We start from the raw sequence: 12,960 nt of genomic DNA, 5'->3' as shown, positions 1-12,960 counted from the left end.
GTAAAGTGTGTGAAAGAAGAAAGCTGAGAGTAAATGTGAATAAGAGCAAGGTTATTAGGTACAGTAGGGTTGAGGGTCAAGTCAATTGCGAGGTAAGTTTGAACAGAGAAAAACTGGAGGAAGTGTGAAGTGTTTTAGATATCTGGGAATGGATTTGGCAGCGGATGGAACCATGGAAGCGGAAGTGAGTCATAGGGTGGGGGAGGGGGCAAAAATTCTGTGAGCGTTGAAGAATGTGTGGAAGTCAAGAACATTATCTCGGAAAGCAAAAATTGGTATGTTTGAAGGAATAGTGGTTCCAACAATATTGTATGGTTGCGAGGTGTGGGGTATGGATAGAGTTGTGCGGAGGTGGGTGGTTGTGCTGGAAATGAGATGTTTGAGGACAATATGTGGTGTGAGGTGGTTTGATCGAGTAAGTAATAGTAGGGTAAGAGAGATGTGCGGTAATAGAACGAGTGTGGTTAAGAGAGCAGAAGAGGGTGTTTTGAAATGGTTTGGTCACATGGAGAGAATGAGTGAGGAGAGGTTGACAAAGAGGATATATGTGTAAGAGGTGGAGGGAACGAGGAGAAGTGGGGGACCAAATTGGAGGTGGAAGGATGGAGTGAAAAAGATTTTGAGCGATTGGGGCCTGAACATGCAGGAGGGTGAAAGGCTTGCAGGGAATAGAGTGAATTGGAACGATGTGGTATACCGGGGTTGACGTGCTGTCAGTGGATTGAACCAGGGCATGTGAAGCATCTGGGGTAAACCATGATAAGTTCTGTGGGGCCTGGATGTGGAAAGGGAGCTGTGGTTTCGGTGCATTATTACATGACAGCTAGAGACTGAGTGTGAACGAATGGGGCCTTTATTGTCTTTTCCTAGCGCTACCTCGCACACATGAGGGTGGAGGGTGTTGTTATTTCATGTGTGGTGGGGTGGCGATGGGAATGAATAAGGGCAGACAGTATGAATTATGTACATGTGTATATATGTATTTGTCTGTGTGTGTATATATATGTATACGTTGAGATGTATAGGTATGTATATGTGCGTGTGTGGACGTGTATGAATATACATGTGTATGTAGGTGGGTTGGGCCATTCTTTCGTCTGTTTCCTTGCGCTACCTCGCTAACACGGGAGACAGCGACAAAGGAAAATAAATAAATAAATACATACATATATATATATCCCTCGGGATATAAAACATTAAGTGTTTTGGGAGCAGCTGAGTGAGTGTGTTAGTAGTTTTGATGCTCGAGACCGGGTTATAGTGATGGGTGATTTGAATGCTAAGGTGAGTAATGTGGGAGTTGCAGGAATAATTGATATACATGGGGTGTTCCGTGTTGTAAATGGTAACGGTGAAGAGCTTGTAGATTTATGTACTGGAAAAAGGACTGGTCAATGGGAATACCTGGTTGGAAAAGAGATATACATAACTATACATATATAAGTAGGAGAGATGGCCAGAGAGTGTTATTGGATTACGTGTTAATTGATAGGCGTGTGAAAGAGAGACTTTTGGATGTTAATGTGCTGAGAGGTGCAACTGGAGGGATGTCTGATCACTATCTTGTGGAGGCGAAGTTGAAGATTTGTAGAGGTTTTCAGAAAAGAAGAGAGAATGTTAGACTGAAGAGAGTGGTGAGAATAAGTGAGCTTGGGAAGGAGACTTGTCTGAGGAAGTACCAGGAGAGACTGAGTACAGAATGGAAAAAGGTGAGAACAAACGAGGTAAGGGTAGTGGGGGAGGAATGGAATGTATTTAGGGAAGCAGTGAGTGCTGAAATTGCAGAGGTATAAGTTTGTTGAGTATTCCTGGGTATGGGAGGGTATTGATTGAGAGGGTGAAGGCATGTACAGAGCATCAGATTGGGGAATAGCAGTGTGTTTTCAGAAGTGGTAGAGGAGGTGTGGATCAGGTGTTTGCTTTGAAAATGTATGTGAGAAATACTTAGAAAAGGAAATGGATTTGTATGTAGCATTTGTGGATCTGGAGAAGGCATATGATAGAGTTGATGGAGATGCTCTGTGGAAGGTATTAAGCATATATGGTGTGGGAGGTAAGTTGTTAGAAGCGGTGAAAAGTTTTTATCGAGGATGTAAGGCATGTGTGCATGTAGGAAGAGAGGAAAGTGATTAGTTCTCAGTGAATGTTCTTTTTGGCAGAGGTGCCTGATGTCTCCATGTTTGTTTAAATTGTTTATGGATGGGGTTGTTAGGGAGGTGAATGCAAGAGTTTTGGAAAGAGGGGCAAGTATGCAGCCTGTTGTGGATGAGAAAGCTTGGGAAGTGAGTCAGTTGTTGTTCGCTGATGATACAGCGCTGGTGGCTGATTTGGGTGAGAAACAGGAGAAGCTGGTGACTGAGTTTGGTAAAGTGTGTGAAAGAAGAAAGCTGAGAGTAAATGTGAATAAGAGCAAGGATATTAGGTACAGTAGGGTTGAATGACAAGTCAGTTGGGAGGTAAGTTTGAATGGAGAAAAACTTGAGTAAGTGAAGTGGTTTAGATATCTTGGAGTGGATTTGGCAGCGGATGGAACCATGGAAGCGGAAGTGAATCATAGGGTGGGGGAGGGGGCGAAAGTTCTGGGAGGGTGTAAAAATGTGTGGAAGTTGAGAATGTTATCTTGGAACACAAAAATGGGTATGTTTGAAGGAATAGTGGTTCCAGCCACGTTATATGGTTGCGAGGCATGGGCTATAGTTAGAGTTGTGTGGAGGAGGGTGGATGTGTTGGAAATGAGAAGTTGAGGACAATATGTGGTGTGACTTGGTTTGATCGAGTAAGTAATGAAAGGATACGAGAGATGTGTGGTAATAAAAAGAGTGTGGTTGAGAGAGCAGAAGAGGGTGTTTTGAAATGGTTTGGTCACATGGAGAGAAAGAGTGAGGAGAGATTGACCAAGAGCATATATGTGTCAGAAGTGGATGGAATGAAGAGAAGTGGGAGACCAAATTGGAGGTGGAAAGATGGAGTGAAAAAGATTTTGAGTGATTGGGGCCTTAACATGCAGGAGAGTGAAAGGCATGCAAGGAATAGAGTGAATTGTAACGATGTGGTATACCGGGGTCGACGTGTTGTTAATGGATTGAACCAGGGCATGTGAAGCGTCTGAGGTAAACCATGGAAAGTTTTGTGTGGCCTGGTTGTGGAAAGGTAGCTTTGGTTTCGGTGCATTATTACATGACGGCTATATATTCTGTGTGTGTATACATATGTACACGTTGAGATGTATAGGTATGTATATTTGCATGTGTGGACATGTATGTATATACATGTGTAAATGGGTGGGTTGGGCCAGTCTTTCGTTTGTTTCCTTGCGCTACCTCGCTAAAGCAGGAGACAGCGACAAAGCAAGCACTCAAAATTTTTTTCCCTCCATCCTTTCACCTCCAATTTGGGCTCCCGTTTCTCCTTGTTCCCTTCACCTCTGACACATATATATCCTCTTTTTCAATCTTTCCTCACTCATTCTCTCCATGTGACCAAACCATTTCAACACACTGTCTTCTACTCTCTCAATGACACTCTTTTTATTACCACACATCTCTCTTACCCATTCATTACTTAATCAAACCACCTCACCCCACATATTGTCTCAGACATATCATTTCTAGCACATCCTCCCTGCTCCGCACAACCCTATCTATCGCCCATGCCTTACAACCGTATATCATTGTTGGTACCACTGTTCCTTCAGATATATGCATTTTTGCTTTACGAGACAATGTTCTCGCCTTCCACATATTCTTCCATGCTTCAAGATCCTTCATCCCCTCCCCCACCCTGTGACTCACTTCTGCTTCTGTGGTTCCATTTGCTGCTAAGTCCACTCCTAGATTTCTAAAACACTTCACTTGCTCCAGTTTTTCTCCATTGAAACTTACCTCCCAATTAACTTTCACCTCACCCTACTGAACCTAATAACCTTGCTCTTATTCACAAATACTCTCAACTTTCTCATTTCACACACTTTTCCCAAAGTTAGTTACCAACCTTTACAGTTTCTCACCTGAATCAGCCACCAGTGCTGTATCATCAGCAAACAACTGACTCACATCCCAAGCCCTCTCATCCACAACAGACTGCATACTTGCCCCTTTCTCCAAAACTCTTGCATTCACCTCCGTACCCATGGAGACATCATGTACTCCTGCTGCAAACTGACTACTTGTACACATGCCCTACATCCTTGGTAAAATCTTTTCACTGCTTCTAGCAACTTACCTCCCATACCATATACTCTTAAAATCTTCCACAAAGCATTTTGGACTGTCAGAGTCAAATATGAATAATTTAATAACAATGGAAAAAATGAAAGTATTGGAGAGATTTTAGAAAAAATGTGAATGTAAATATATAGATAAACTTTAAAGGAAACCAAAATACAGAATTTTTATGTTTATAGTTTTATTTTTTAGATGTCTTTTTCTTGATGAAAATGGTAAAATGATTGTTGGGTCCAAACTCCTTATATTCTGCAAGATAAGGCAAATAAATCAGTATTCCCTGGCTGTTGTTCTGCAGCCTGGCAATTGAGGAAGGGGTGCCTTTTTTTTTATTTTAGTTGTTTTTTTTTCACTGCATGTTTCTGTTGCTAGATACTGATAGGTCACAGAGGCATTTCATCATACTGATATCAAAATAAGCTTTTCATTCTGTAAAGCTTTTTTTCTTTTAAATGATTGAGGTTTATTCTTATATTTCCTTCTGAATTTTGATTGAGTGAATTTATGTACTTTCAGAGGTCGTAGAACACTGTTGTAGTATTACCAGCTTGCAGCTTGGGGAGACAATGCCAGGTATTGCTCGTGACATGGATGCCCATTCATATCGTGTACCACTAGGGGTGTGTGCAGGCATTGCTCCATTCAATTTTCCTGCAATGATACCTCTTTGGGTAGGTAGCCTTTGTTGATTTATGACTCATACTTTTAACATCTGAGTCAAGTGCATTGGATTGCTTATCTGTGTGTTAGGAATGAACTGCAGTTATCTAGAAACTATGAAATATACTGTGTGTATCTTCCCATACAGATGTTCCCTGTTGCATTGGTGTGTGGAAATACGTATGTATTCAAACCATCTGAACGTGTGCCTGGAGCATCTATGATGTTGGTTGAAATGTTGAAGGAGGCTGGTTGCCCTAATGGAGTTGTCAATGTCATCCATGGGCAGCATGATGCTGTTAACTTCATCTGTGACAACCCAGATATCCGTGCCATCTCCTTTGTGGGTTCAGATACTGCTGTGAGTATATTCTTTACATTTCTCTGATTTTTGTTATTTTCCTCCAATCACATTTCATTTGTGTCTTGCTGTCTTATATTACTTTTGCCTTTAAATTCTTGCTTTGGCAGTCCATATGCTTTGGTACTTTATTCTCAAGTGGATGGTATGGTATGAGGTGGATGGCTATATAAATTCTGCATTAGTTGATTTTCCATTGGTGGAAATTTCATATAACCTAGTATTTGAAAAAAAAAATGGATGGCTTGAGTAAGTTACATATAATAGGGCATGATAATACAGAATAAGAGACAAAGACTTTCTGTGATTCAGCATTAATATGCAATTTCCTTTCATGTAGAAGACTGGCTCTTGGACTATCTTTGAAACACCCTTCATAATTGATTTTGTCTCCACTCTTGTAGAGATTGTGCTCTTGTATTTTCTTGTTTCTTATCTTATCGTCTCTCCTCACTTCTAAGTATCCTCTTACTCATTAACCTTTTGTTTCTTCTCAGCTATATTGGATAGATGAAATCCCTTGAAATATATATGGGCGGATTCATGTGAGAAACTGCAGAAGCTGGTGACGGAGTTTGGTAAAGTGTGTGGAAGAAGAAAGTTAAGAGTAAATGTGAATAAGAGCAAGGTTATTAGGTACAGTAGGGTTGAGGGTCAAGTCAATTGGGAGGTGAGTTTGAATGGAGAAAAACTGGAGGAAGTGAAGTGTTTTAGATATCTGGGAGTGGATCTGTCAGCGGATGGAACCATGGAAGCGGAAGTGGATCATAGGGTGGGGGAGGGGGCGAAAATTTTGGGAGCCTTGAAAAATGTGTGGAAGTCGAGAACATTATCTCGGAAAGCAAAAATGGGTATGTTTGAAGGAATAGTAGTTCCAACAATGTTGTATGGTTGCGAGGCGTGGGCTATGGATAGAGTTGTGCGCAGGAGGATGGATGTGCTGGAAATGAGATGTTTGAGGACAATGTGTGGTGTGAGGTGGTTTGATCGAGTAAGTAACGTAAGGGTAAGAGAGATGTGTGGAAATATAAAGAGCGTGGTTGAGAGAGCAGAAGAGGGTGTTTTGAAATGGTTTGGGCACATGGAGAGAATGAGTGAGGAAAGATTGACCAAGAGGATATATGTGTCGGAGGTGGAGGGAACGAGGAGAAGAGGGAGACCAAATTGGAGGTGGAAAGATGGAGTGAAAAGGATTTTGTGTGATCGGGGCCTGAACATGCAGGAGGGTGAAAGGAGGGCAAGGAATAGAGTGAATTGGAGCGATGTGGTATACAGGGGTTGACGTGCTGTCAGTGGATTGAATCAAGGCATGTGAAGCGTCTGGGGTAAACCATGGAAAGCTGTGTAGGTATGTATATTTGCGTGTGTGGACGTGTGTATGTACATGTGTATGGGGGGGGTTGGGCCATTTCTTTCGTCTGTTTCCTTGCGCTACCTCGCAAACGCGGGAGACAGCAACAAAGTATAAAAAAAAAAAAAAAAAAAAAAAAAAAAAAATAACTTTAGAAAGTATATATATATATATATATATATATATATATATATATATATATATATATATAAAGTATATATATCCCTGGGGATAGGGGAGAAAGAATACTTCCCACGTATTCCCTGCATGTCGTAGAAGGCGACTAAAAGGGAAGGGAGCGGGGGGCTGGAAATCCTCCCCTCTCAATTTTTTTTCTTTTTTATTTTCCAAAAGAAGGAACAGAGAAGGGGGCCTGGTGAGGATATTCCCTAAAAGGCCCAGTCCTCTGTTCTTAACGCTACCTCGCTAATGCGGGAAATGGCGAATAGTATGAAAGAAAGAAAGATATATAACTTAAGAAAGTTAAGAGTAAATGTGAATAAGAGCAAGGTTATTAGGTACAGTAGGGTTGAGGGTCAAGTCAATTGGGAGGTAAGTTTGAATGGAGAAAAACTGGAGGAAGTAAAGTGTTTTGGATATCTGGGAGTGGATCTGGCAGCGGATGGAACCATGGAAGTGGAAGTGAATCATAGGGTGGGGGAGGGGGTGAAAATCCTGGGAGCCTTGAAGAATGTGTGGAAGTCGAGAACATTATCTCGGAAAGCAAAAATGGGTATGTTTGAAGGAATAGTGGTTCCAACAGTGTTGTATGGTTGCGAGGCGTGGGCTATGGATAGAGTTGTGCGCAGGAGGATGGATGTGCTGGAAATGAGATGTTTTTTTTTTTGAGGACATTGTGTGGTGTGAGGTGGTTTGATCGAGTAAGTAATGTAAGCGTAAGAGAGATGTGTGGAAATAAAAAGAGCGTGGTTGAGAGAGCAGAAGAGGGTGTTTTGAAATGGTTTGGGCACATGGAGAGAATGAGTGAGGAAAGATTGACCAAGAGGATATATGTGTCGGAGGTGGAGGGAATGAGGAGAAGTGGGAGACCAAATTGGAGGTGGAAAGATGGAGTGAAAAAGATTTTGAGTGATCAGGGCCTGAACATGCAGGAGGGTGAAAGGCGTGCAAGGAATAGAGTGAATTGGATCGATGTGGTATACCGGGGTTGACGTGCTGTCAGTGGATTGAATCAGGGCATGTGAAGTGTCTGGGGTAAACCATGGAAAGCTGTGTGGGGCCTGGATGTGGAAAGGGAGCTGTGGTTTCGGGCATTATTGCATGACAGCTGGAGACTGAGTGTGAACGAATGAGGCCTTTGTTGTCTTTTCCTAGCGCTACCCCGCACACATGAGGGGGGGAGGGGGATGGTATTCCATGTGTGGCGTGGTGGCGATGGGAATGAATAAGGGCAGACAGTGTGAATTGTGTGCATGGGTATATATGTATGTGTCTGTGTGTGTATATGTATGTGTACGTTGAGATGTATAGGTATGTATAATTGCGTGTGTGGACGTGTGTGTATATGCATGTGTATGGGGGTGGGTTGGGCCATTTCTTTTGTCTGTTTCCTTGCGCTACCTCGCAAATGCGGGAGACAGCGACAAAGCAAAAAAATAAATAAATATAACTTGATATAAACCATGGAAAGTTTTGTGGGGCCTGGATGTGGAAAGGAAGCTGTGGTTTTGGTGCATTATACATGACAGCTAGAGACTGAGTGTGAATGAATGTGGCCTTTGTTGTCTTTTCTTAGTGCTACCTCATGTGCGTGCGGGAGTGGGGGGTGTCATTTCATATGTGGCATGGTGGCGACGGGAATGAATAAAGGCAGCAAGTATGAATTTTTTATATGTCTGTGTATGTATATATATTTGTACATTGAAATGTATAGGCATGTATATATGCGTGTGTGGACGTGTATGTATATACATGTGTATGTGGATGGGTTGGGCCATTTGTCTGTTTCCTTGCGCTACCTCGCTAATGCGGGAGACAGCAACAAAGTACAATAAACAAAAATAGATAAATAACTTTATCAGTGTGTGTGGGAAGACTGGAAGAAGTAACAGAATTTAAGTATTTAGGGGCTGTCTTATGTATGTATGTTGATACAGAAGGAGAGGTAGGGCAGAGAGCAGTACAGGGTAGAAGAGTCACTGGGTCCCTTAATAGAAGGGGAGAGATGTAAGTATGGAAGTGGAGAAAGGATTTAAGGACAGCTTAGTCCTCCCAACCCTGACCGATACGGTTGAATTGACAACGAATGAGTCACAGAGGTCAAGAATCCAGGCTGTAGAAAGAGCTATTTTAGAAGGACTATATGGTATGGCTAGATGGAATGAAGAAAGAAATGAAAGGGTGTATGACAGATGTGTTATGGCAGGGAATGCAAAGGGAATTGATTATGGAGCAGTAGAGTGGGTGAAACATAATACTTTTAGGTGGTTCGGGTATGTGAAAAGATTGCAAGAGTGGGAGTTTACAAGAAGAGTGTATGGCTTGTACACTTAAAGGGGTTGATGAGGGAGGAAGACCACCTGTGACATGGGCAAATAGAGTTGAAGAATACAGGAGGTAGAGAAATGGTGGAAGAATGCATGGAATGGTGTATGTGAGGGAGGTCTGTAAGGACAAGTGGAGAGACTTTTGCCCTTGATGGGAGTTCCCAGGGGGAATGGGTTTCAGAGATATGGATAGATAGATAGAAGTCAGAGAGTGATTTATATCTTGTTAAGTCTGCATTGTTTAGCCATGATATTAGAATGTTCAGTGATTGATGAATTAAGTGGATTCCATGTTGAAAGAGTTGCATATATACATGCAGTTCATTTAGACATTTTTGTCTTGATGGGTGACAGACTTTATTTTTCTGTTTCATTTGATGATTTTTTTTCCAACAGGGTCGATACATCTATGAGAGAGGATCTAAGAATGGAAAAAGGGTTCAGTCCAACATGGGAGCCAAGAACCATGGGGTGGTCATGCCAGATGCCAACAAGGAAAGTACTCTCACCCAGTTGGTTGGTGCTGCCTTTGGTGCTGCTGGGCAAAGGTGAATTGATGGAATGTGTTGTATGAGTTGATATGATAGGTATTATATTTATTTATTTATTTTATTTTGCTTTGTTGCTGTCTCCTGCGTTAGCGAGGTAGCGCAAGGAAACAGACAAAAGAATGGCCCAACCCACCCACATACACATGTATACACGTACACATCCACACATGCAAATATACATACCTATACATCTCAATGTATACACGTATATACACACACAGACATATACATATATACACATGTACATAATTCATACTGTCTGCCTTTATTCATTCCCATCGCCACCTCGCCACACATGTAATAACAACCCCCTCCCCCCTCATGTGTGCGAGGTAGTGCTAGGAAAAGACAACAAAGGCCCCATTCGTTCACACTCAGTCTTTAGCTGCCATGTAATAATGCACCGAAACCACAGCTCCCTTTCCACATCCAGGCCCTACAGAACTTTCCATGATTTACCCCAGATGCTTCACATGCCCTGGTTCATTCCATTGACAGCACGTCGGCCCCAGTGTACCACATCATTCCAATTCACTCTATTCCCTGCACGCCTTTCACCCTCCTGCATGTTCAGGCCCCGATCACTCAAAATCTTTTTCACTCCATCCTTCCATCTCCAATTTGGTCTCCCACTTCTCCTCGTTCCCTCCACCTCTGACACATATATCCTCTTGGTCAATCTTTCCTCACTCATTCTCTCCATGCGATCAAACCATTTCAAAACACCCTCTTCTGCTCTCTCAACCACACTCTTTTTATTGCCGCACATCTCTCTTACCCTATTATTACTTACTCGATCAAACCACCTCACCCCACATATTGTTTTCAAACATCTCATTTCCAGCACATCCACCCTCCTTCGCACAACTCTATCCATAGCCCACGCCTCGCAACCATACAACATTGTTGGAACCCCTATTCCTTCAAACATACCAATTTTTGCTTTCCGAGATAATGTTCTCGACTTCCACACACTCTTCAACACTCCCAGAACTTTCGCCCCCTCCCCCACCCTATGACTCACTTCTGCTTCCATGGTTCCATCCACTGCCAAATCCACTCACAGATATCTAAAACACTTCACTTCCTCCAGTTTCTCTCCATTCAAACTTACCTCCCAATTGACTTGACCCTCAACCCTACTGTACCTAATAACCTTGCTCTTATTCACATTTACTCTCAACTTTCTTCTCTCACACACTTTACCAAACTCAGTCACCAGCTTCTGCAGTTTCTTACATGAATCAGCCACCAGCGCTGTATCATCAGCGGACAACAACTGACTCACTTCCCAAGCTCTCTCATCCACAACAGACTGCATACTTGCCCCTCTTTCCAAAGCTCTTGCATTCACCTCCCTAACAACCCCATCCATAAACAAATTAAACAACCATGGAGACATCACACACCCCTGCCGCAAACCTACATTCACTGAGAACCAATCTCTTTCCACTCTTCCTACACGTACACATGCCTTACATCCTTGATAAAAACTTTTCACTGCTTCTAACAACTTGCTTCCCACACCATATATTCTTAATACCTTCCATAGAGCATCTCTATCAACTCTATCATATGCCTTCTCCAGATCCATAAATGCTACATACAAATCCATTTGCTTTTCTAAGGATTTCTCACATATATTCCTCAAAGCAAACACCTGATCCACACATCCTCTACCACTTCTGAAACCACACTGCTCTTCCCCAATTTGATGCTCTGTACATGCCTTCACCCTCTCAATCAATACCCTCTCATATAATTTCCCAGGAATACTCAACAAACTTATACCTCTGTAATTTGAGCACTTACCTTTGTCCCCTTTGCCTTTGTATAATGGCACTATGCAGGCATTCCGCCAATCCTCAGGCACCTCACCATGAGTCATACATACATTAAATAACCTTAACAACCAGTCAGCAATACAGTCACCCCCTTTTTTTAATAAATTCCACAGCAATACCATCCAACCCCGCTGCCTTGCCGGCTTTCATCTTCCGCAAAGCTGTTACTACCTCTTCTCTGTTTACCAAATCATTTTCCCTAACCCTCTCACTTTGCACACCACCTCGACCAAAACACCCTGTATCTGCCACTCTATCATCAAACACATTCAACAAACCTTCAAAATACTCACTCCATCTCCTTCTCACATCACCACTACATGTTATCACCACCCCATTAGCCCCCTTCACTGAGGTTCCCATTTGCTCCCTTGTCTTACGTACTTTATTTACCTCCTTCCAAAACAACTTTTTATTCTCCCTAAAATTTTATGATACTCTCTCACCCCAACTCTCATTTGCCCTCTTTTGCAACTCTTGCACCTTTCTCTCAGCCTCCTGCCTCTTTCTTTTATACATCTCCCACTCATTTGCATTATTTCCCTGCAAAAATCGTCCAAAGGCTTCTCTCTTCTCTTTCACTAATATTCTTACTTCTCATCCCACCATTCACTACCCTTTCTAATCTGCCCACCCCCACGCTTCTCATGCCACAAGCATCTTTTGCGCAAGCCATCACTGCTTCCCTAAATGCATCCCATCCCCACTCCTCTTACCTCCTTTGTTCTCACCTTTTTCCATTCTGTACTCGGTCTCTCCTGGTACTTCCTCACACAAGTCTCCTTCCCAAGCTTACTTACTCTCACCACTCTCTTCAGCCCAACATTCTCTTCTTTAACACGTAATCCAATAATGCTCTCTGGCCATCTCTCCTACTTACATACGTATACTTATGTATATATCTCTTTTTAAACTAGGTATTCCCAATCACCAGTCCTTTTTCAGCACATAAATCTACAAGCTCTTCACCATTTCCATTTACAACTGAACACCCCATGTATACCAATTATTCCTCAACTCCCACATTACTCACCTTTGCATTCAAATCACCCATCACTATAACCTGGTCTCGTGCATCAAAACCACTAACACACTCATTCAGCTGCTCCCAAAACACTTGCCTCTCATGATCTTTCTTCTCATGCCCAGGTGCATATGCACCAATAATCACCCATCTCTCTCCATCAGGTTTCAGTTTTACCCATATCAATCTAGAGTTTACTTGCTTACACTCTATCACATACTCCCACCACTCCTGTTCAGTAGTGCTATTCCTTCCCTTGCTCTTGTCCTCTCATTAACCCCTGACTTTACTCCCAAGACATTCCCAAGCCACTCTTCCCCTTTACCCTTGGGCTTCGTTTCACTCAGAGCCAAAACATCCAGGTTCCTTTCCTCAAACATACTACCTTTCTCTCCTTTTTTCTCATCTTGGTTGCATCCACTCACATTTAGACACCCCA

General features: G+C 42.4%; 1 protein-coding gene across 1 annotated transcript in view; it reads left to right on the top strand.

The window, feature by feature from the left end:
* LOC139765246 (probable methylmalonate-semialdehyde/malonate-semialdehyde dehydrogenase [acylating], mitochondrial) overlaps nt 1–12,960 on the top strand; it is a 70,743-nt gene that overhangs the window by 42,041 nt on the left and 15,742 nt on the right. The window contains exons 5-7 of the mRNA XM_071692583.1: nt 4,740–4,894; nt 5,032–5,244; nt 9,499–9,650. Of these exons, the coding sequence (XP_071548684.1) occupies nt 4,740–4,894; nt 5,032–5,244; nt 9,499–9,650 (520 nt within the window). The remainder of the gene's footprint in view (nt 1–4,739; nt 4,895–5,031; nt 5,245–9,498; nt 9,651–12,960) is intronic.

The sequence above is a fragment of the Panulirus ornatus genome, chromosome 53, assembly GCF_036320965.1.
Source record: "Panulirus ornatus isolate Po-2019 chromosome 53, ASM3632096v1, whole genome shotgun sequence".
Classification (NCBI taxonomy): Eukaryota; Metazoa; Arthropoda; class Malacostraca; order Decapoda; family Palinuridae; genus Panulirus; species Panulirus ornatus.
This window is presented reverse-complemented; position numbering and strand designations above follow the sequence as displayed.